Source organism: Scyliorhinus torazame, chromosome 8, assembly GCF_047496885.1.
Source record: "Scyliorhinus torazame isolate Kashiwa2021f chromosome 8, sScyTor2.1, whole genome shotgun sequence".
NCBI lineage: Eukaryota > Metazoa > Chordata > Chondrichthyes > Carcharhiniformes > Scyliorhinidae > Scyliorhinus > Scyliorhinus torazame.
In genome coordinates, this window is record NC_092714.1 from 167,722,773 (window position 1) to 167,747,791 (window position 25,019).

General features: G+C 47.4%; 1 protein-coding gene across 1 annotated transcript in view; it reads right to left on the minus strand.

Annotated features, from left to right (window-relative positions):
• Positions 1-3,689: 3,689 nt before the first annotated feature.
• LOC140428893 (uncharacterized) overlaps positions 3,690-25,019 on the minus strand; it is a 177,888-nt gene continuing 156,558 nt past the window's right edge. The window contains exon 9 of the mRNA XM_072515540.1: positions 3,690-4,784. Coding sequence (XP_072371641.1) covers positions 4,747-4,784 — 38 coding nt within the window. The 3' untranslated portion in view covers positions 3,690-4,746. The remainder of the gene's footprint in view (positions 4,785-25,019) is intronic.

Below are 25,019 nucleotides of genomic sequence, written 5' to 3' on the forward strand. Positions count from 1 at the left end.
TCCGCACCCTGTATCCCTCCATCCGCACCCAGATTTCCTCCATCCACACCCTGTATCTCTCCATCCGCACCTTGTATCCCTCCATCCACACCCTGCATTCCTCCATTCCACATTGTATCTCTCCATCCGCACCCTGTATCCCTCCATCCACACCCTATATCTCTCCATCTGCAACCGGAATCCCTCCATCCGCACCTTTTATCCCTCCATCCACACCCTGCATCCCTCCATTCAACATTGTATCTCTCCATCCGCACTCTGTATCACTCCATCCACACCCTTTATCCCTCCATCCGCATCCTGTATCTCTCCATCCGCACCCTTTATCCCTCCATCCTCATCCAGTATCCCTCCATCCGCACCCTGCATCCCTCATTCCGCACCCAGTGTCCCCCATCCAGACCCTGTATCTCTCCATCCACACACTGTATCCCTCCATACGCACCCAGATTCACTCCATCCGCACCGTGTGTCCCTCCATCCACACCCTTTATCTCTCCATCCGCACTCTGTATCTCTCCATCCGCACCGTGTATCTTCCCATCCGCAACCTGTATCCCTCCATCCGCACCCTGTATCTCTCCATCCACCCCCTGTATCTCTCCATCCGCAACCGGAATCCCTCCAGCCGCACCCTGTATCACTCCATCCACACCCTTTATCCCTCCATCCGCATCCAGTATCCCTCCATCCGCACCCTGTATCCCTCCATCCACACTCAGTATCCCCCATCCAGACCCTGTATCTCTCCATCCGCACCCTGTATCCCTCCATCCACACCCTTTATCCCTCCATCCGCACTCTGTATCTCTCCATCCGCACCCTGTATCTTCCCATCCGCAACCTGCATCCCTCCATCCGCACCCTGTATCTCTCCATCCACACCCTGTATCTCTCCATCCAGACCCTGTATCTCTCCAAACGCACCCTGTATCCCTCCATCCACACCCTTTATCTCTCCATCCGCACTCTGTATCTCTCCATCCGCACCCTGTATCTTCCCATCCGCACCCTGTATCTTCCCATCCGCAACCTGCATCCCTCCATCCGCACCCTGTATCTCTCCATCCACACCCTGTATCTCTCCATCCAGACCCTGTATCTCTCCATCCGCACCCTGTATCCCTCCAACCACACCCTTTATCTCTCCATCCGCACCCTGTATCTCTCTATCCGCACCCTGTATCTCTCCATCCCCACCCTGTATCCCTCCTTCCGCACCCTGTATCCATCCATCCGCACCCTGTATCCCTCCTTCCTCACCCTGTATCCCTCCATCCACACCCTGTATCTCTCCATCCGCACCTGTATCCCTCCATCCGCATCCTGTATCTCTCCATCCGCACTCTGTATCTCTCCATCCGCACCCTGATGCCCTCCATCCACACCTTGTAACTCTCCATCCGCACCTTGATTCCCTCCATCCGCACCCTGTATCCCTCCATCCGCACCCTGTATCTCTCCATCCACACCCTGTATCTCTCCATCCGCAACCGGAATCCCTCCAGCCGCACCCTGTATCACTCCATCCACACCCTTTATCCCTCCATCCGCATCCAGTATCCCTCCATCTGCACCCTGTATCCCTCCATCCACACCCAGTATCCCCCATCCAGACTCTGTATCTCTCCATCCGCACCCTGTATCCCTCCATCCACACCCTGTATCTCTCCATCCGCACCCTGTATCTCTCCATCCGCACCCTGTATCCCTCCTTCCTCACCCTGTATCCCTCCATCCACACCCTGTATCTCTCCATCCGCACCTGTATCTCTCCATCCGCATCCTGTATCTCTCCATCCGCACTCTGTATCTCTCCATCCGCGTCCTGTATCTTTCCATCCACACCCTGTATCCCTCCATCCACACCCTGTATCCCTCCATCCGCACCCTGTATATCTCCATCAGCTCTCTTTATCTCTACGGCAGCTCTCTTTATCTCTCCATCAGCTGTCTTTATGTCTTCATCAGCACCCTTTATCTCTCCATAAATGCCCTGTATCCACCATCAACTCCCTCAATCTCTCCTTAAGCACCCTGAATCCCTCCTTTGGCTCCCTTAATCTCCCCTTAAGCATCCTGAATCTCTCCATCTGCACCCTCAATCTCCCTTTCCACACCTTCTATCTCTCCATCAGCACCCTGTATTTGCAGACTGCCTCATAGAATCATAGAAGTTTACAGCATGGAAACAGGCCATTCGGCCCAACCAGTCCATGCCGCCCAGTTTTTACCATTAAGCTATCCCAGTTGCCCGCACTTGGCCCATAACCCTCTATACCCATCTTACCCATGTAACTATCTAAATGCTTTTTAAAAGACACAATTGTACCCACCTCTACTACTACCTCTGGCAGCACATTCCAGACACTCACTACCCTCTGAGTGAAGAAATTGCCCCTCTGGGCCCTTCTGAATCTCTCCCCTCTCACCTTAAACCTATGCCCTCTAGTTTTAGACTCCCCTACCTTTGGGAAAAGATGTTGACTATCTACCTTATCTATGCCCCTCATTATTTTATAGACCTCTATAAGATTACCCCTAAGCCTCCTACGCTCCAGGGAAAAAAGTCCCAGTCTATCCAGCCTCTCCTTATAACTCAAACCATCAAGTCCCGGTAACATCCTAGTAAATCTTTTCTGCACTCTTTCTAGTTTAATAATATCCCTTCAATAATAGGGTGACCAGAACTGCACACAGTATTCCAAGTGTGGCCGTACCAATGTCCTGTACAACTTCAACAAGACATCCCAACTCCTGTATTCAATGTTCTGACCAATGAAACCAAGCATGCCGAATGCCTTCTTCACCACCCTGTCCACCTGCGACTCCACCATCAAGGAGCTATGAACCTGTACTCCTAGATCTCTTTGTTCTATAACTCTCCCCAACGCCATACCATTAACTGAGTAGGTCCTGGCCTGATTCGATCTGCCAAAATGCATCACCTCACATTTATCTAAATTAAACTCCATCTGCCATTCGTCGGCCCACTGGCCTAATTGATCAAGATCCCGTTGCAATCCTAGATAACCTTCTTCACTATCCACTGTGCCACCAACCTTGGTGTCATCTGCAAACTTACTAACCATGCCTCCTAAATTCTCATCCAAATCATTAATATAAATCACAAATAACAGTGGACCCAGCACCGATCCCTGAGGCACAACACTGGTCACAGGCCTCCAGTTTGAAAAACAACCCTCTACAACCACCCTCTGTCTTCTGTCGTCCAGCCAATTTTGAATCCAATTGGCAACCTCACCCTGGATCCCGTGAGCTTTAACCTTCTGCAACAACCTACCATGCGGTACCTTGTCAAAGGCTTTGCTAAAGTCCATGTAGACAACGTCTACTGCACTGCCCTCATCTACCTTCTTGGTCACCCCCTCAAAAAACTCAATCAAATTTGTGAGACATGATTTTCCACGCACAAAGCCATGCTGACTGCCCCGAATCAGTCCTTGCCTCTCTAAATCGTCCTTTGGCTTTGGACATATCCTCACATAGCACAAGTTTTGAGATTTTTTTCCATGCTTTTCCTGTGATTCTCGTCTCTTTTATTAAATTGTAATATTTCACCTGATCTTCTGTGCAGAAGCAGATCATGACATCAGCATCTTGTAGTTAGCTGACCGCAGCAACACCTTTAAAATGTACACACAGTAAGAGAGGGATTCATGGAGGGAGATTATCTATTTTTATTGCTGTTGATAAAGTTCCGAAGATTATCGGCTCTTTCTCTTCTATGAAATATTCATGTTCCATCAGGAAGATCCAAGGTGGCAGGAGATTGAAAAGTTGTATCAACAGCGTCAGGAGCCACTGCTTTTGGAGAGGGTGTGAGATAAAACTTCAGTCCAGCTCCAACTAGGTTTCAGCAGGGCTCCAGCGATCTTGAACTGGCATGCAGGAAGTTTCCATTAGAGTTTTAAACAGAGTTTCAGTATAGTTTTCAACAGATCCTTCAACATGAATCCAACTGCGCTCAAATAGGGTTCCAACAGCATTCAGAAAAGCGGAACCAATTTTACTAACAAAATTGACAGTAAGGATCTAACTGGAGTTTAAAAAGATCTGACTGGATTGAATGAGGATCGAACACGATTGAATGAGGATCATACTGGATTTTATGAAAATTTTATGGGAATGAATGAGCATCTAATTGGATTTTTTGAGGATCTTAAGGGAGTGAATGAGGATCTAATTGGATTTTATGAAGATTTTATGGGATTGAATGTGGGTCGCACAGCATTGAATGAGGACCTAACTGGATTTTATGAAGATCTGTCTGGATTTTATGAATATCTTACTGGATTGATTGAGGAACTATTGAAAGAATATCGAACTGTAATGAAAGAACATCTAACTGGATTGAATGGCGATCTAACACGATTGAGGGAGGATCTAACACGATTGAGCGAAGATCGAGTGGGATTTAATGAAAACCTAATTGGATTTAATAAGGATAAATTAGATTTAATGAGGACAAACTACACTGAATAGAGATCTAACTGGATTGAATAAGGATGTTACTGATTTTAATAAGGATCCAAATGGAATGAATTAAGATTGCATGAATATTAAACTGGATTGGAAAAGGATCTAAATGGATTGGGTGAGAGTTGAGAAGACTGAGTGGGAATCTCACTGGATTGGAGAAAGATCTAAGAGGATTGAGTGATATTCCAACAGAACCACATGGTCACCAACAGAACTACATGGTCACTATTCACATGATGTAAATTAGTAGATGAATGGGAGAATCCACTTGGTGGGTTTTCCTGTGGAAACAATTTGAACAGAGAGTGAGTAATTGGAATGAAAACGCGATCGAAAGCTACAGTTGGCTGCATAATTAGGGACTGCCACAAACCTAACAATCTATTATGACAGAACATCGAACTGTGCCCCCACACATAACACACATGACCAACCTGGACATCAGGGAGTTCAATGCGCAACTTAGTGTTCAAGAGGTGGGGAGACGGATGGGGTAGAGTGTGTGTGCGGGTAGGGAGTTTGATGGGGTACAGTGTGTGTGAGGGTGGGGAGATGGATGGGGTACAGTGTGTGTCAGGGTGAGAAGTTGGATGGGGTACAGTGTGTGTGAGGCTGGGGAGTTTAATGGAATACAATGTGTGTGAGGGTGGGGAGTTGGATGTGGTACAGTGTGTGTGAGGGTGGGGAATGGGATGGGATGGGGTACAGTGTGTGTGTGTGTACATGTGTATTTGGATGGGTGCAGTGTGTGAGGGTGGGAGGTTGGATGGTAAAATTTGTGTGAGGATGGGGAGGTCGAGAAAGTATTGTGTGTGTGTGAAGGTGGGGAGTTGGATGGTGTAAAGTGTGTGTGAGGGTGGGGAGTTGGATGGTGTAAAGTGTGTGTGAGGGTGGGGAGTTGGATGGTGTAAAGTGTGTGTGATGGTGGGGAGTTGGATGGGTGTGGAAGCCAGCTGTTTTCTATAGGTAAAAGATAGCTATTTAACATTAAGTCCCTAGTCTATTAAATACCATTTTAAAACTCACTCATAACCTCAGATCATTTCAAAACACACATTCAGCATGCAAAACATAACTTCAACAGAACACAGAAGCAGATAGATTAAAACAGCATTCTTACTCAGCTAGCAAATACATTTGCAAGATAAAGTGACCAAGGACAGGGCACGCTCCACGGCAATGCCACAGGAACCTAAAAGTGCTATTGTACTCGGCAACAAACCAGTTCAGGTTATGAGCGATAACAGCATTCCATAACTTATACAGGAATTCATTTTAGGTCCATGTTGCATATTAAAGATGGACTGCTTAACATCAAATCAAATGTATTTGAATCTAACCCAAACCAATTCGGATTATATTGGGGTGTAATTCGATGGTTAAAGTATGATACAGTATAACTGTGAAAGTTTTGTTCGGCCATTGTTAGCTGGATCACTCTCTCGCTCTCTCTCTCTTTCCGGAATCAATCTATACTTTGACTTAACTATTCGCTGTCTTTCATATTTCACTTCCTGACTTGACTTTTGAAGTTATTGCGAGCTGTTTGCCTAAGCAAGAAGATCATTTCTGTGATTCTTTGAAGGTTTCAATTGTCTACAAATTGCCTTTTAAATGACTCTCAATTGTAATCAATAGAAGACAAATAAAACAATTCTTATTTGCACCTGAGAAGTTTTAACTTAAATTTCTACTGAGATTCAGTGATTCACAAAGTGCAACAGAATCCAGATGGTAGATCTTTTTTTTTAAAATATAGTTTATTGAAATTTTTTTCCCTGAGCAACATTTTTCCCGCTTACAAAACAAGCGAAACGATAACAGTAACAAAACAGAAATTTTTAAACTTTTTAACAATAATAATAATAATAATATACAAGTAACAAAACCTCGTACTCTATTGACCTATACTCAACTGAGCCTCCCCCCCCCCTCCCCCCCCCCCTCCCCCCTGGGTTGCTGCTGCTGATCATTCGTCTTCCCTCTAACGTTCCCCTAGGTAGTCGAGAAATGGCTGCCACCGCCTGGTGAACCCTTGAGCCGATCCTCTCAGGGCAAACTTTATCTGCTCCAGTTTAATGAACCCCGCCATATCATTTACCCAGGCCTCCAGTCCGGGGGGTTTCGCCTCCTTCCACATGAGTAGGATCCTGCGCCGGGCTACGAGGGACGCAAAGGCCACGACATCGGCCTCTTTCGCCTCCTGCACTCCCGGCTCTTCCGCAACTCCAAATAGAGCCAACCCCCAGCCTGGTTTGACCCGGGCCTTCACCACCTGCGAAATCACTCCCGTCACTCCCTTCCAATACCCTTCCAGTGCCGGGCACGCCCAAAACATATGTGCGTGGTATGCCGGGCTCCCGCCACACCTCCCACATTTGTCCTCCAATCCAAAGAACCTGCTCAATCTTGCCCCCGTTATGTGTGCTCTATGTAGCACCTTAAATTGAATCAGGCTAAGCCTGGCGCATGAGGAAGAGGAATTTACCCTGCTTAGGGCACCAGCCCACATACCCTCCTCTATCTCCTCCCCTAATTCTTCTTCCCACTTTCTTTTTAGTTCGCCCACCGACTCCTCCCCCTCTTCCCTCATCTCACTATAAATCTCTGACACCTTGCCCTCTCCGACCCACACCCCTGAAAGCACCCTGTCCTGTATCCCCTGTGTCGGGAGCCGCGGAAATTCCCTCACCTGTTGTCTAGTAAACGCCCTCACCTGCATATATCTCAAGAAATTCCCCCGGGGTAACTTATACTTTTCCTCCAGTGCTCCCAAGCTCGCAAAAGTCCCATCTATGAATAAATCTCCCACCTTCCTAATTCCCAACTGGTACCAGCTTTGAAATCCTCCATCCATTCTTCCTGGGGCGAACCTATGGTTGTTCCTGATAGGGGACCCCGCCAGGGCTCCCCGCACCCCTCTCTGTCGCCTCCACTGTCCCCATATGTTCAGTGTTGCCGCCACCACCGGGTTCGTGGTGTACTTTTTCGGTGAGAACGGTAGCAGCGCCGTCACCAGCGCCTCTAGACTCGTCCCTTTACAGGACCTTCTCTCCAGCCTTTTCCACGCCGCTCCCTCACCCTCCATCATCCATCTACGTATCATTGCCACATTGACGGCCCAATAATAATCTCCCAAGTTCGGTAGTGCCAGTCCTCCTCTGTCCCTACTGCGCTGAAGGAACCCCCTCCTTACTCTCGGAACTTTCCCTGCCCACACAAAGCTCGTAATGCTCCTATCTATTTTATTAAAAAAGGTCCTGGTGATTAAAATAGGGAGACATTGAAATACAAATAAGAACCTCGGGAGGACCATCATCTTAATTGTTTGCACCCTGCCCGACAGCGATAAAGGCTGCATGTCCCACCTCTTAAAGTCCTCCTCCATTTGTTCTACCAGCCGTGTCAGATTAAGTCTGTGCAAGGTTCCCCAGCTCCTAGCGATCTGAATCCCCAAGTATCGGAAGTTTCTTTCCACTTTCCTTAGCGGTAAGCCTTCTATCTCTCTACTCTGGTCCCCTGGATGTATCACATATAATTCACTCTGCCCCATGTTTAACCTATACCCCGAAAATTCCCCGAACCTCCTCAAGATTCGCATAACCTCTATCATCCCCCCCGCTGGGTCCGACACGTACAGCAATAAGTCATCCGCGTATAACGAGACTCGGCGTTCTTCTCCCCCTCTAGTCACCCCTCTCTATTTCCTGGAGTCTCTCAGCGCCATGGCCAGAGGTTCAATTGCCAGCGCAAACAACAATGGAGACAGCGGGCATCCCTGTCTTGTTCCCCTATATAATCGGAAATACTCCGATCTATGTCGACCTGTAACTACGCTTGCCGTCGGTGCCCCATAAAGTAGTCTAACCCAGCGAATAAATCCGTTCCCAAACCCAAACCTCCTTAACACTTCCCATAAATACTCCCACTCCACCCTATCAAATGCCTTCTCTGCGTCCATTGCCGCCACTATCTCTGCCTCCCCCTCCACAGAGGGCATCATTATCACCCCTAATAGCCGTCGCACGTTAACATTCAATTGTCTCCCTTTTACGAACCCTGTCTGGTCTTCGTGCACCACCCCGGGACACAGTCCTCTATCCTCGATGCCAGCACCTTTGCTAGCAGTTTGGCGTCCACGTTCAATAGTGAAATAGGTCTATATGACCCACGCTGCATCGGCTCTTTGTCCCTCTTCAAAATTAGCGATATCGTCACCTCCGACATTGTCGGGGGTAGTGTCCCCCCTTCCCTGGCCTCATTGAATGTCCTCGCCAACAACGGGGCCAACAAGTCCTCATATTTTCTGTAGAATTCCACCAGGAACCCGTCCAGCCCCGGGGCCTTCCCTGCTTGCATGCTTCCCAGTTCCTTAATAATCTCGTCCACCTCAATCGGCGCCCCCAGGCCTGCCACCGCCTGCTCCTCCACTTTCGGGAACCTCAACTGGTCCAGGAACTGCCGCATCCCCTCCTCTCCCTCTGGGGGCTGAGACCTATACAGTTCTTCATAAAAGGTCTTAAACACCTCATTTATCTTTCCTGCCCTTCGCACGGTGTCTCCCCTTTCATCCCTAATTCCTCCTATCTCCCTCGCTGCTGCCCTCTTTCGCAGTTGGTGCGCCAACAGGCGACTAGCCTTTTCCCCATATTCATACCTCCTCCCCTGTGCCTTCCTCCACAGTACCTCCGCCTTTCTGGTGGTCAGAAGGTCAAACTCGGTCTGGAGTCGTCTCCTCTCCCTGTACAGCTCCTCCTCCGGGGTCTCTGCAAATTCCCTGTCCACCCTTAAAATCTCCCCCAGTAATCTATCCCTTTCCTTGGCCTCTGTTTTCCTTTTGTGGGCCCCAATAGAAATCAGCTCTCCTCTGACCACCGCTTTTAGTGCTTCCCAGACCACTCCCACAGGGACCTCGCCGTCGTCATTGACCTCCAGGTATCTCTCGATACACCCCCTCACTCTTGCACACACTCCCTCATCCGCCATCAGTCCCACATCTAATCGCCAGAGTGTTCTCTGCTCCCTTTCCTCTCCTAGTTCCAGGTCCACCCAGTGTGGGGCATGATCCGAAACCGCTATGGCTGAGTATTCAGCTTCTTCCACCCTAGAGATCAACGACCTTCCTAAAACAAAAAAATCTATCCGGGAGTACACTTTATGGACGTGGGAGAAGAAGGAATACTCCCTAGCCCTGGGTCTAAGAAATCGCCATGGATCCACTCCCCCCATTTGGTCCATAAACCCCTTAAGTACCTTGGCCGCTGCCGGCCTTCTTCCAGTCCTTGAGCTGGATCTATCTAGCCCCGGGTCCAGCACCGTATTGAAGTCCCCTCCTAAAATCAAATTTCCTGCCTCCAGGTCCGGAATACGCCCCAGCATCCGTCTCATGAACCCCGCATCGTCCCAATTTGGGGCATACACATTAACCAACACGACCTCCATTCCCTCCAGCCTACCACTCACCATTACATATCTACCTCCACTATCTGCTACGATGTTCTTTGCTTCAAATGCTCCCCGTTTCCCCACCAAAATGGCCACCCCTCTGTTCTTTGCGTCCAGTCCTGAGTGGAACACCTGTCCCACCCATCCTTTCTTTAGCCTAACTTGGTCCGCCACCTTTAGGTGCGTCTCTTGGAGCATAACCACGTCTGCCCTTAGTCCTTTCAAACGCGCGAGCGCTCGGGCCCTTTTTATTGGTCCATTCAGGCCTCTCACGTTCCACGTGATCAGCCTCACTGGGGGGCTACCTGCCCCCCTCCCGTGTCGACTAGCCATTACCTTCTCTAGGCCAGTCCCATATCCCGCCTCCGCGCTCCCGCTCGCTCCCCCAGCGTCGCATTCCGCCCCCGACCACCCTCTCTTTAGCCATTTCCTTTTGGATTTCCGCAGCAGCAACCCAGTTGTCACCCCCCCCCCCCCCCCGCTAGATCCCTATCTAGCTTGATTGCTCCCCCCATATCACTTCCGTAAGTCAGCTGACTTCAACTGACCCTGGCTACTCCTGCTCGCTCCTCGGCCCCCCCGGTGTGAGGGAACTCCCATCCGCCTTGTGCCTGTTTTCCCGCCTTATTCTTTCTGGCGCGGGAACATCCCTTTACCTGTCCCGCCTCTTATGGCGCAGCTCCCTTTCCCCTCCCCCTCTCCTTCCCCATTCTCTGACTATGTCCCGCCTCTCCCCCCTCACCGGCGCCCACATTTCCCCAGTGTCCCCCCCCTTCCCTGTTTACTTCTCGATTAACTTTCACCATCCCATTAACAAAAACAATAATAACAACAATAACAGTCCCCTGCAGCATCAGTCCCTCAGTTCCGGTCCAGTGATGAAGGACCATGCTTCCTCCGCCGTCTCGAAATAATAGTGTCTCTCCTGATGCGTGACCCATAGTCTTGCCGGCTGCAGCATCCCAAACTTCACCTTCCTTTTGTGCAAAACCTCTTTGGCTCGGTTGAAGCTCGCCCTCCTTCTCGCCACCTCCGCACTCCAATCCTGGTAGATCCTTACCACTGCATTCTCCCATCTGCTACTCCGCACCTTTTTAGCCCATCTCAGGACCTCTTCTCTGTCCTTAAGGCGGTAGAATCGCACGATTATCGCCCTCGGTGGTTCTCCCGCTTTTGGTCTTCTCGCCGGGATCCGATTTGCCCACTCCACCTCCATGGGGCCCGCAGGGGCCTCAGCACCCATCAGTGAGCTCAGCATCTTACTTGCGTACGCTCCACAGTCCACTCCTTCCACACCCTCCGGGAGACCTAGTGTCCTAAGGTTCTTCCTTCGCACTCCATTTTCAAAGGCCTCAATCCTATCAGCACACTTTTTATGAAGTGCCTCGTGCGTCTGAGTCTTGACCGCCAGGCCCAGGACCTCGTCCTCAATACCTTATACCTTCTGCTCCACCACGCGAAGTTCAGTCTCCTGGGTCTTTAAAGTCTCCTTAAGCCCCTCAATTGCCTGTAACAACGGGGTCATTACCTCCTTCTTCAGCAGGTCCACGCACCGTCTCACCACCTCGTCCTGCTCAGGCCCCCATGTCACCTGTGCTTTCTCCGCCGCCATTTTGTTCCACTCCCTCTGACCTTCTGGCTGCAGATTCTTCGGGCTGCAGCCGCCGCCGCCGGTTCTTCCCTCCGTCGTTCGGGGGGGACTCCTTTCCCTCGCGCCTTGCATCGGGTTTTACGGCCGTCCAAGTCCCCGTTGGGGCTCTTAAAAGAGCCTGAAGTTCCGTCGGAGCTGGAGCCGCCGAAACGTGCGGCTAGCTCATCCCTGCCGCAACCGGAAGTCCTCCGGATGGTAGATCTAACAATGGGGTACAGTGTGTTTGAAGGTGGGGAGTTAGATGGTGTAAAGTGTGTGTGAGGGTGGGGAGTTGGATGGGGTACAGTGTGTGTGAGGATGGGGAGTTGGATGGGGTATAGTGTGTGTGAGGGTGCGGAGTTGGATGGGGTATAGTGTGTGTGAGGGTGGGGAGTTGGATGGGGTATAGTGTGTGTGAGGGTGCGGAGTTGGATGGGGTATAGTGTGTGTGAGGGTGCGGAGTTGGATGGGGTATAGTGTGTGAGGGTGGGGAGTTGGATGGGGTATAGTGTGTGTGAGGGTGCGGAGTTGGATGGGGTACAGTGTGTGTGAGGCTGGGGAGTTGGATGGGGTATAGTGTGTGTGAGGGTGCGGAGTTGGATGGGGTACAGTGTGTGTGAGGGTGAGGAGTTGGATGGGGTATAGTGTGTGTGAGGGTGCGGAGTTGGATGGGGTACAGTGTGTGTGAGGCTGGGGAGTTGGATGGGGTATAGTGTGTGTGAGGGTGCGGAGTTGGATGGGGTATAGTGTGTGTGAGGGTGGGGAGTTGAATGGGGTATAGTGTGTGTGAGGGTGCGGAGTTGGATGGGGTACAGTGTGTGTGAGGCTGGGGAGTTGGATGGGGTATAGTGTGTGTGAGGGTGCGGAGTTGGATGGGGTACAGTGTGTGTGAGGCTGGGGAGTTGGATGGGGTATAGTGTGTGTGAGGGTGCGGAGTTGGATGGGGTACGGTATGTGTCTGAGGGTGGGGAGTTGGATGGGGTACAGCTTGTGTGAGTGTAGGGAGTTGGATGGGGTACAGTGTGTGTGAGAGTGGTGAATTGGATGGGGTATAGTGTGTGTGTGCGCGTGTCTATTTGTATGGGTGCAGTGTGTGAAGGTGGGGAGTGGGATGTGGTAGAGGGTGTGTATGTAATGGTTGGGTGTTGACTGGGGCACAGTGTGTGTGAGTGGATAGGTGGATGGGGTACAGTGTGTGTGAACGTGGGTAGTTGGATGGTGTAAAATCGGTGTGACGATGGGGAGGTCGATAAAGTAGAGTGTGTGTGTGTGACGGTGAGGAATTGGATGGGATACAATGTGTGTGAGGATGGGGAGTTGGATGGGATACACTGTGTGTGAGGCTGGGGAGTTGGATGGGATACAGTGTGTGTGAGATTGGGGAGTTGGATGGGATACACTGTGTGTGAGGATGGGGAGTTGGAAGGGATACACTGTGTGTGAGATTGGGGATTTGGATGGGGTACAGTGTGTGTGAGGGTATGTAGTGTGATGGGGTACAGTGTGTGTGAGGGTATGTAGTGTGATGGGGTACAGTGTGTGTGAGGGTATGTAGTGTGATGGGGTACAGTGTGCGTGAGGGTGGGGAGCTGCAAGGGGTACAGTGTTATGGGCCAGGGTTTAGAGAACCACAAAGTGTATCATGGAGTTCACCTGACCCACAACTTGTAATAGATTGTGGTGTGGGGAGCACACGGCCCACTCTACAGGTGTGGTACAGCAGAAAAAGTATTTTTTTAAGCAAAACAATGTTTATTCTATGAACGCAAGTTAACCTTTTTAAAACATACAGTGAACATCTTAGCAACCATCAATTCAAATACAACCCCCAAAGAATATAACACTAAGTAATCCTTAATAACTTCCCAAACAACATCCAGAAGACTTAAAACACCTTTTACCAGAAGCACATCAGGTTAAAGTCACTACTGTTATTAGTTTTAAATCACCAGGATCGATTTACAGTCTTTAGATTAAAGAGAGAGACTCTAATACACCTTCTGGCTGTGACTGCAGCTATCCAGCTCTGAAAATGAAACTAAAACACACCCTGCAGCCTAAAATGAAAGTAAAAAAGCTGACAGACAGCCCAGCTCCAGCCACTCTCTGACATCACTGCAGTAATAAACACCCATTAAAGGTGTTTTAAAGGTACTCTCACTAGAGATATTTATATACACACCCATTTATAAACAACCATTTCTTAAAGGTACTCTCACATGACACCTCCCACCAAGGAAAAAAAAAAACCCATCAACTTCAAGATGGTTTCATTTTTCACCTTTTCACCATTCTTTAAGAAATTCACACAGTAAATATACTTATTGTTTCAAAAAACAACACACGCCAACCGGGTTGAATAATATCGTCCATTTCTTTTTTTCTTCTTCCTCCAACTGGAATCACTCTTGATTGACAGTCTCTTTGAACAAGAAGATCTCTGCACGATCCGTCCATTTCTCTACGCCTCGACATTTCTCTTTAAAGTCAGATACTTTAGTTCAATCTGATCAGAGTCCCTTATAATTCTCCGACACAGGAGCATAGTTATCTCAGCTTTCAGGCAGTCAAATGCCTGTTGAAAGTCCGCTGCCCAGTGAAATTTTCGACGTGTCTTCAGCAAGTCCACCAGTGGAGAAACCACGCTACAAAAACTTTTCACAAATGTACGATCAAATCCACTCATGCCAAGAAATTGCATTATTTCCCTTCGTCCTGAGGGTATCGGAAACTCCTCAAGAACTGTTGGTTTCACAACCCGTGTGACCATTCCACCCTGTTCGATTGTATGGCCCAGGAAAGTGACTTGGGCTTTTCCAAATTCACGTTTGGCAAGGTTTATCACCAAACCTGCCTCCTGAAGTCGATGAAATAACTCCACCAGAGGTGGGATTCTCCCCTACTCGGCGAGGCGGGGGGTTCCGACGAGATTGAGTGGTGTGAACCACTCCGGCGTCGGGTCGCCACAAAGGTGCGGATTTCTCCGCACCTTTAGAGGCCAAGCCCTCACCTTGAGGGGCTAGCCCCGCGCCGGAGTGGTTGGCGCACCGCCAGCCGGTGGGAAAGGCCTTTGGCACCACGCCAGTCGGGGCAGAAAGGTTTCGCCAGTCGACAGAATCCGTGCATGCGCGGGGGGGGGGGGGTGTCTCTTACGCGTCGGCCGTCGCAGAGGCTGTGGCCGAAGCGGAGGGAAAAGAGTGCCCCCACGGCACAGACCCGCCAGCGGATCGGTGGTCTCCGATCGTGGGCTAGGTCACTGTGGGGCACCCCCCGGGGCCAGATCGCCCCGCGCCCCCCCCAGGATCCCGGAGCCCACCAGACCCGCCAGTAAGGTAGGTGATTTGATTCACGCTGGCAGGGCTGGCATGACAGCAGTGGGACTTCGGCCCATCGCGGGCTGGAGGATCGCCTGGGGGGGCCCGCCGACCGGCGCAACGCGTTTCCCGCCCCCGCCGAATATCCGGTGCCTGAGATTTCGGCAACCGGCCGGGGTGGGATTCACGCCAGCCCCCGGCGATTCTCCGACCCGGCGGGGGGGTCGGAGAATCCCGCCCCTGATGTTTTAAATGTTTTTCCATGTCTGGCTGAAAATTACCAGATCGTCAATGTATATCGCACAATTGGTTATTCCTGAAACAACTTTGTTATTTAACCGTTGAAACGTGGCTGTGGCGTTTATCATACCAAAAGGCATAACTATGAATTGGTATATACCATCTGGAGTCACAAAAGCCAAAATATCCTTCGCCCTTTCGGATAAAGGTACCTGTCAGTAACCTTTAAGTTTGGAAATAAAAGCTGATTGTCCCTCTTTCTCAATGCAATCCTCCAAACGTGGGATAGGATAAGAGTGCGTTGGTTTTGTGTGGACAATAGGACAAGAGGAGGAGGAGCAGTCTCTGTGAGTATAAAAACCTAACGGTAACTCCGTTTTCCAGTTTTTTGTTCCCAAAAGTGACGTCAGAGGGAAGCTGTGATCTGATTGGTTGATAGCAAATCTGCCCCAAATTAAAAAAAACACAGCTAAACTCGTAATCTTAAATTAAACTAATTAATTAATTAGTGATGGCTGGTCAGGTATGTACTTGAGCTGCTTGATGTGGGAGCTGGCAGATCCCATTGCGAGTTGCAGCAACCACATCTGCAGTAAGTGTTGGCTGCTCGAAGAGCTCCGGCTCAGAGTTGATGAGCTGGAGTCTGAGCTTCAAACACTGAGGCACATCCGGGAGGGGGAGACTTACCTGGACACTGTGTTTCAGGAGGCAGTCACACCTGTCAGAGTAAGTAGTTTAAATCCTGCCAGTGGCCAGGGACAGCAGGGTGTGACTGCAAGTCAGGCAGGTAAAGGGAACCAGCAGTCAGGAACTCTGGAGCCTCAGCCCTTGACTCTGTCCAACAGGTATGAGGCACTTGCTCCCTGTGTGGATGGCGAACAGGGCTGCAGGAAGGATGAGTCAGCTGACCAAGGCACCATGGTTCAGCAGGCCATTCAAGGGGAGGAAGTAAATAGGCAAGTTGTAGTTGTAGGGGATTCTATTATCAGGGGGATAGATAGTATCCTTTGTGAGCAGGATAAAGAGTCCCGCATGGTATGTTGCCTGCCCGGTTCTAGGGTGCGGGACATCTCTGACCGGCTTGAAAGGATACTGGAGAGGGAGGGGGAGGATCCAGTTGCTGTGGTCCATGTCGGTACCAACAACATAAGCAAGTCTAGAAAAGAGGACCTGTTTAGAGATTATAAAGAGCTAGGATTCAAATTAAAAAACAGGTCCTCAAGGGTCATAATCTCCGGATTACTGCCCGAGCCACGTGCAAATTGGCATCGGGAGGCAAGAATAAGGGAAGTTAACATGTGGCTGAAAGAGTGGTGTGGGAAAGAGGGGTTCCTTTTCATGGGACACTGGCATCAGTTTTGGGACAGGGGGGACCTATACCGTTGGGATGGTCTCCACCTGAACCGAGCTGGGACCAGTGTTCTGGCGAAAAGAGTAAATAGGGTGGTCAATAGGACTTTAAACTAGAGATTGGGGGGGAAGGGAAAGTCAGGGAACCAAAAGGTGAAGTAATCAGTGGGAAGCGTAGCTGCTTAGAATACAAAAAAGCACGAAAAGACAAAACTCAGGAGAGGTTACGATAGTCCCCATCCCACAAAATATGACACAGTGTATGGAAAGGCTCAGTAAACCAAGGTCCACCACACTAAGAAAACAAAAAGGGACGGTCAATAGAGAATTAAAGGTGCTATATTTAAATGCACGCAGTGTACGGAACAAGGTAGATGAGCTTGTGGCCCAGATTGTGACTGGCAGGTATGATGGGGTAGGCATCACAGAGACGTGGTTGCAGGGGGTACAGGACTGGCATTTAAACATCCAGGGATTCACAACCTATCGAAAAGACAGAGAGGTGGGCAGAGGGGGCGGGGTTGCCTTGTTAATTAGGAATTAAATTAAATCAATAGCACTAAAACGACATAGGGTCAGATGACGTGGAGTCTGTGTGGGTAGAGTTGAGGAACCACAAAGGCAAAAAAACCATAATGGGAGTTATGTACAGGCTTCCTAACAGTGGTCAGGACGGGGGGCACAAAATGCACCACGAAATAGAAAGGGCATGTCAGAAAGGCAAGATCACAGTGATCATGGGGGACTTCAATATGCAGGTGGGCTGGGTAAAGAATGCTGCCAGTGGACCCAAGGAAAGGGAATTCATTGAATGCTTACAGGAGGGCTTTTTGGAACAGCTTGTGATGGAGCCCACGAGGGAACAGGCCATTCTGGACTTCGTGTTATGAAATGAGCCAGACTTGATTAAAGATCTTAAAGTAAGGGAACACTTAGGAGGCAGTGATCATAATATGGTAGAATTCAACCTCCAATTTGAAAGAAAGAAGGTAGAATCAGATGTAAAGGTGTTACAGTTAAATAAAGGTAACTACAGGGGCATGAGGGAGGAACTGACGAAAATCGCCTGGGAGCAGAGCCTAGTGGGAAAGACAGTAGAACAGCAATGGCAGGAGTTTCTGGGAGTAATTGAGGACACAGTACCGAGGTTCATCCCAAAGAAAAGAAAGGTTATCAGACGGGGGATTAGGCAGCCATGGCTGACAAAGGAAGTTAGGGAATGCATCAAAGCAAAAGAGAAAGCCTATAATGTGGCAAAGAGTAGTGGGAAGTCAGAAGATTGGGAAGGCTACAAAAACAAACAGAGGATAACAAAGAGAGAAATAAGGAAAGAGAGGATCAATTATGAATTATAGGCTAGCCAGTAACATTAGGAATTATAGTAAAAGTTTCTTTAAATACATTAAAAACAAACGGGAGGCAAAAGTAGACATTGGGCTGCTCCAAAATGACGCTGGTAATCTAGTGATGGGAGACAAGGAAATAGCTGAGGAACTAAATAAGTACTTTGCGTCAGCCTTCACAGTAGAAGACATGAGTAATATCCCAACAATTCCGGAGAGTCAGGGGGCAGAGTTGAATATGGTAGCCATCACAAAGGAGAAAGTGCTAGAGAAACTAAGAGATCTAAAAATTGATAAATCTCCGGGCCCAGATGGGCTACATCCTAGAGTTCTAAAGGAGATAGCTGAAGAAATAGTGGAGGCGTTAGTTATGATCTTTCAAAAGTCACTGGAGTCAGGGAAAGTCCCAGAGGATTGGAAAATCGCTGTTGTAACCCCCCTGTTCAAGAAGGGAACTAGGAAAAAGATGGAAAATTATAGGCCAATTAGCCTAACCTCGGTTGTTGGCAAAGTTCTAGAATCCATTGTTAAGGATGAGATTTCTAAATTCTTGGAAGTGCAGGGTCGGATTAGGACAAGTCAGCATGGATTTAGTAAGGGGAGGTCATGCCTGACAAACCTGTTAGAGTTCTTTGAAGAGATAACAAATAGGTTAGACCACGGAGAGCCAATGGATGTTATCTATCTTGACTTCCAAAACGCCTTTGATAAGGTGCCTCACGGGAGACTGCTGAGTAAAATAAGGGCCCATGGTATTCGAGGCAAGGTACTAACATGGATTGACGATTGGCTGTCAGGCAGAAGGCAGAGAGTTGGGATAAAAGGTTCTTTTTCGGAATGGCAACCGGTGACGAGTGGTGTCCCGCAGGGTTCAGTGTTGGGGCCACAGCTGTTCTCTTTATATATTAACGATCTAGATGACAGGACTTGGGGCATTCTGGCTAAGTTTGCCGATGATACAAAGATAGGTGGAGGGGCAGGTAGTATGGAGGAGGTGGGGAGGCTGCAGAAAGATTTAGACAGTTTAGGAGACTGGTCCAAGAAATGGCTGATGAAATTCAACGTGGGCAAGTGCGAGGTCTTGCACTTTGGAAAAAAGAATAGAGGCATGGACTATTTTCTAAACGGTGACAAAATTCATAATGCTGAAGTGCAAAGGGACTTGGGAGTCCTTGTCCAGGATTTTCTAAAGGTAAACTTGCAGGTTGAGTCCGTAATTAAGAAAGCAAATGCAATGTTGTCATTTATCTCAAGAGGCTTGGAATATAAAAGCAGGGATGTACTTCTGAAGCTTTATAAAGCATTAGTTAGGCCCCATTGAGAATACTGTGAGCAATTTTGGGCCCCACACCTCAGGAAGGACATACTGGCACTGGAGCAGGTCCAGCAGAGATTCACACGGATGATCCCAGGAATGGTAGGCCTAACATACGGTGAACGTCTGAGGATCCTGGGATTATATTCATTGGAGTTTAGGAGGTTGAGGGGAGATCTAATAGAAACTTACAAGATAATGAATGGCTTAGATAGGGTGGACGTAGGGAAGTTGTTTCCATTAGCAGGGGAGACTAGGACCCGGGGGCACAGCCTTAGAATAAAAGGGAGTCACTTTAGAACAGAGATGAGGAGAAATTTCTTCAGCCAGAGAGTGGTGGGTCTGTGGAATTCATTGCCACAGAGGGCGGTGGAGGCCGGGACGTTGAGTGTCTTTAAGACAGAAGTTGATCAATTCTTGATTTCTCGAGGAATTAAGGGCTATGGAGAGAGAGAGCGGGTCAATGGAGTTGAAATCAGCCATGATTGAATGGTGGAGTGGACTCGATGGGCCGAATGGCCTTACTTCCGCTCCTATGTCTTATGGTCTTATGGTCTTATGGTTTAGGTGCCATCATTCTGGGTGAGCTATTTGGCTGCAACCCACTTCAATTATGCCATTTTTAAGCATACTCTCAATCTCTTTGTTAACCTGTGCCAATTTTAAAGGGTTAAGTCTGTATAGATGTTGTTTGATTGGAACAGCATTTCCCACATCTACATCATGTATAGCCATTTTAGTACTTCCCAATTCATCTCTCCAAACTTGCCCACGTGATATCAATAACTCTTTCAGGTCAGTTTGTTTTTCCTCTGGAAGGTAACTCAACAATTTATCCCAATTTTTAAGAACATCCTCGTTTTCCAATTTAATTTGAGGTATGTCAAATGCAGTCATCTGGATTTGGTTCATCACTTCGAGTTAGAACCATTAAAACCTCTTCCTTTCTCTCTCCTTCCCTTTCAAAGTATCTTTTAAGCATAGTCACATGACACACTCGGTGAGGTTTTACCGCATAATTCACCTCACTTAATTTCCTTTCAACCTGATAAGGCCAACAAAACCTTGCTGTTAAAGGTTCACCTACCACTGGCAACGATACTAAAACTTTATCTCCACAGGCAGAACTATGAACTTTGGTTTTCTTGTCCGCTACCCGTTTCATCACATTTCGTGCAACTTTTAAATGTTGTCCAGCCAATTCACCTGCTCTATTTAATCATACCCTAAAATTTGACACGTAATCCAATAATGTAATTTCCGATTTCTCACTCACCAATTTTTCCTTAATCAATTTAAGTTGTACTCTTACCACATGACCAAAAATTAGTTCAAAAGGACTAAATTTGGTTGATTCATTAGGTGCATCCCTAGTTACAAACAATACGAATGGAATTCCTTTATCCCAATCCTCTGGATAATCTTGACAATAAGCCCTCAACATTGTCTTTAATGTCTGATGCCACCTTTCTAACGCCCCCTGCGATTCTGGATGGTACGCAGTTGATTTAAATTGTTTTATTCCTAAGCTATCCATAACTTCTTTGAATAACCTGGAGGTAAAATTTGATCCTTGATCCGATTGTATTTCTGTGGATAGTCCATATCTAGTAAAGAATCTAAATAATTCCTCCACAATCTTTTTAGCTGTAATATTATGTACTGGAATGGCCTCTGGAAACCTAGTAGACACATCCATTATAGTCAAAAGATATCGATTCCCACTTTTCGTTTTAGGAAGCAGTCCGACGCAATCAATTAGGACCCTTGTAAAATGTTCCTCAAATGCTGGAATGGGTATTAAGGGTGCTGGTTTTATTACAGCTTGCGGTTTCCCTATCACTTGACATGTCTGACATGACTGACAAAATTTAACTACATCTTTATGTAGTCCAGGCCAATAAAAATGTTTCTGGATTTTAGCTTGAGTTTTCCTTATTCCCAAATGACCTCCCATTGATACCTCATGTGCAACTCGCAACACCTCCTTTCTATACCCTACCGGCAATACCACTTGATGAACTTCTGCCCATTTTTCATCCGCCTGCATATGTAAAGGTCTCCATTTTCTCATCAAGACATCACTTTTACGGTAATAACACTGTGGTATTCACTCAGATTTCTCTTCTGTATATGCTTTTTGATACATCCGTTTTATTTCTCCATCTTTTTGTTGTAACTCTGCCAATTTTCCTGAACTAAAAATATCCGTCTCATCCTCCACATGTTCTTGTTCTTTTTCAACCATCTGATCAAAAATAATTTCTGATAATTGCACTTCAACATCATCTTCACTCTTTGATTTCTCCTCTTGTCTTAGCCTGTGACTTAAGAACATAAGAACATAAGAACTAGGAGCAGGAGTAGGCCATCTGGGCCCTCGAGCCTGCTCCGCCATTCAATGAGATCATGGCTGATCTTTTGTGGACTCAGCTCCACTTTCCCGCCCGAACACCATAACCCTTAATCCCTTTATTCTTCAAAAAACTATCTACCTTTATCTTAAAAACATTTAATGAAGGAGTCTCAGCTGCTTCACTGGGCAAGGAATTCCATAGATTCACAACCCTTTGGGTGCAGATGTTCCTCCTAAATTCAGTCCTAAATCTACTTCCCTTTATTTTGAGGCTATGCCCCCTAGTTCTGCTTTCACCGGCCAGTGGAAACAACCTGCCCGCATCTATCCTATCTATTCCCTTCATAATTTTATATGTTTCTATAAGATCCCCCCTCATCCTTCTAAATTCCAATGAGTACAGTCCCAGTCTACACAACCTCTCCTCGTAATCCAACCCCTTCAGCTCTGGGATTAACCTAGTGAATCTCCTCTGCACACCTTCCAGCGCCAGTACGTCCTTTCTCAAGTAAGGAGACCAAAACTGAACACAATACTCCAGGTGTGGCCTCACCAACACCTTATACAATTGCAGCAGAACGTCCCTAGTCTTAAACTCCATCCCTCTAGCAATGAAGGACAAAATTCCATTTGCCTTCTTAATCACCTGTTGCACCTGTGAAGCAACTTTTTGCGACTCATGCACTAACACATCCAGGTCTCTCTGCACAGCAGCATGTTTTAATATTTTATCATTTAAATAATAATCCCTTTTGCTGTTATTCCTACCAAAATGGATAACCTCACATTTGTCAACATTATATTCCATCTGCCAGACCCTGGCCCATTCACTTAACCTATCCAAATCCCTCTGCAGACTTCCAGTATCCTCTACACTTTTTGCTTTACCACTCATCTTAGTGTTGTCTGCAAACTTGGACACATTGCCCTTGGTCCCCAACTCCAAATCAGCTCTGTAAATTGTGAACAATTGTGGGCCCAACACTGATTCCTGAGGGACACCACTAGCTACTGATTGCCAACCAGAGAAACACCCATTAATCCAACTCTTTGCTTTCTATTAATTAACCAATCCTCTATCCATGCTACTACTTTCCCCTTAATGCCATGCATCATTATTTTATGCAGCATCTTTTTGTGTGGCACCTTGTCAAAGGCTTTCTGGAAATCCAGATATACCACATCCATTGGCTCCCCGTTATCTACCGCACTGTTAATGTCCTCAAAAAATTCCACTAAATTAGTTAGACACGACCTGCCCTTTATGGACCCATGCTGCGTCTGTCCAATGGGACAATTTCCATCCAGATGCCTTGCTATTTCTTCCTTGATGATAGATTCCAGCATCTTCCCTACTACCGAAGTTAAGCTCACTGGCCTATAATTACCCGCTTTCTGCCTACCTCCTTTTCTAAACAGTGGTGTCACGTTTGCTAATTTGCAATCCGCCGGGACCACCCCAGAGCCTAGTGAATTTTGGTAAATTATCACTCGTGCATTTGCAATTTCCCTAGCCATCTCTTTTAGCACTCTGGGATGCATTCCATCAGGGCCAGGAGACTTGTTACCTTTAGCCCCATTAGCTTGCCCATCACTACCTCCTTAGTGATAACAATCCTCTCAAGGTCCTCACCTGTCATAGCCTCATTTCTATCAGTCACTGGCATGTTATTTGTGTCTTCCACTGTGAAGACCGATCCAAAAAACCTGTTCAGTTCCTCAGCCATTTCCTCATCTCCCATTATTAAATCTCTCTTCTCATCCTCTAAAGGACCAATATTTACCTTAGCCACTCTTTTTTGTTTTATATATTTGTAGAAACTTTTACTGTCTGTTTTTATATTCTGAGCAAGTTTACTCTCATAATCTATCTTACTCTTCTTTATAGCTATTTTAGTAGCTTTCTGTTGCCCCCTAAAGATTTCCCAGTCCCCTCGTCTCCCACTAATATTTTGCCACTTTGTATGCTTTTTCCTTCAATTTGATACTCTCACTTATTTCCTTAGATATCCACAGTCGATTTTCCCTCTTTCTACCGTCCTTCCTTTTTGCTGGTATAAACCTTTGCTGAGCACTGAAAAATCGCTTGGAACGTTCTCCACTGTTCCTCAACTGTTTCACCATCAAGTTTTTGCTCCCAGTCTACCTTAGCTAGTTCTTCTCTCATCCCATTGTAATCTCCTTTGTTTAAGCACAAAACACTAGTGCTTGATTTTACCTTCTTACCCTCCATCTGTATTTTAAATTCCACCATATTGCAATCGCTAGTTCCAAGAGGATCCATAACTATGAGATCATTAATCAATCCTGTCTCATTACACAGGACCAGATCTAGGACCGCTTGTTCCCTCATAGGTACCATTACATACTGTTCTTGGAAACTATCGCGGATACATTCTATAAACTCCTCCTCAAGGCTGCCTTGACCGACCTGGTTAAACCAATCGACATGTAGATTACAATCCCCCATGATATCTGCTGTACCATTTCTACATGCATCAGTTATTTCTTTGTTTATTGTCTGCCCCACCATAATGTTACTATTTGGTGGCCTCTCGACTACTCCTATCAGTGACTTTTTCGCCTTAGTATTCCTGATCTCCACCCAAATGGATTCAACCTTATCCTCCATAGCACCAATGTCATCCCTTACTATTGCCCGGATGTCATCCTTAAATAACAGAGCTACACCACCTCCCTTACCATCCACTCTGTCCTTCCGAATAGTTTGATACCCTCGGATATTTAACTCCCAGTCATGACCATCCTTTAACCATGTTTCAGTAATGGCCACTAAATCATTGTCATTCATGATGATTTACGCCATCAACTCATTTAGCTTATTCCGAATACTATGAGCATTCAGGTAAAGTACACTTATGCTGGCTTTTATACCTCTGTTTTGAATCTTAACACCTCGATCAGTAACCTCTCATAACTTATATTTCCTCTTCACTTTTCTCCTAATTTTCCTGGTCGTTGAACCCATATCTTCATGCAACAACCTGCCGCGTCGCTTACCATTTATGCTTTTACTTCCCATTTTATTCCTTTTAGTATTACTGGGCCTATTTACTGAGCTCCCCTCAGTCACTGTACCTTGTACTGTCACCCTTTTTGATTTTAGACTATGGCTTCTCTGCCTTACACTTTCCCCCTTACTGCCTTTTGTTTCTGTCCCTGTTTTACTACCTTCCGACTTCCTGCATTGGTTCCCATACCCCTGCCACATTAGTTTAAACCCTCCCCAACAACTCTAGCAGGTTCCAGTCCTGCCCAGGTGCAGACCGTCCGGTGTGTACTGGTCCCACCTCCCCAGAACCGGTTCCAATGCCCCAGGACTTTGAATCCCTCCCTCTTGCACCATCTCTCGAGCCACGCATTCATCCTATCTATTCTCTCTTTATCTTTTTCCCTGATCTGTATCTTCCTTTCTCGTTCTCTTTGTTCTGCCAGGGCTATTCTTTCTGATTTCCTTTCTTCTCTCTCTTTCATCTCTCTCTTTTTCTTTCTTTTTCCTCTC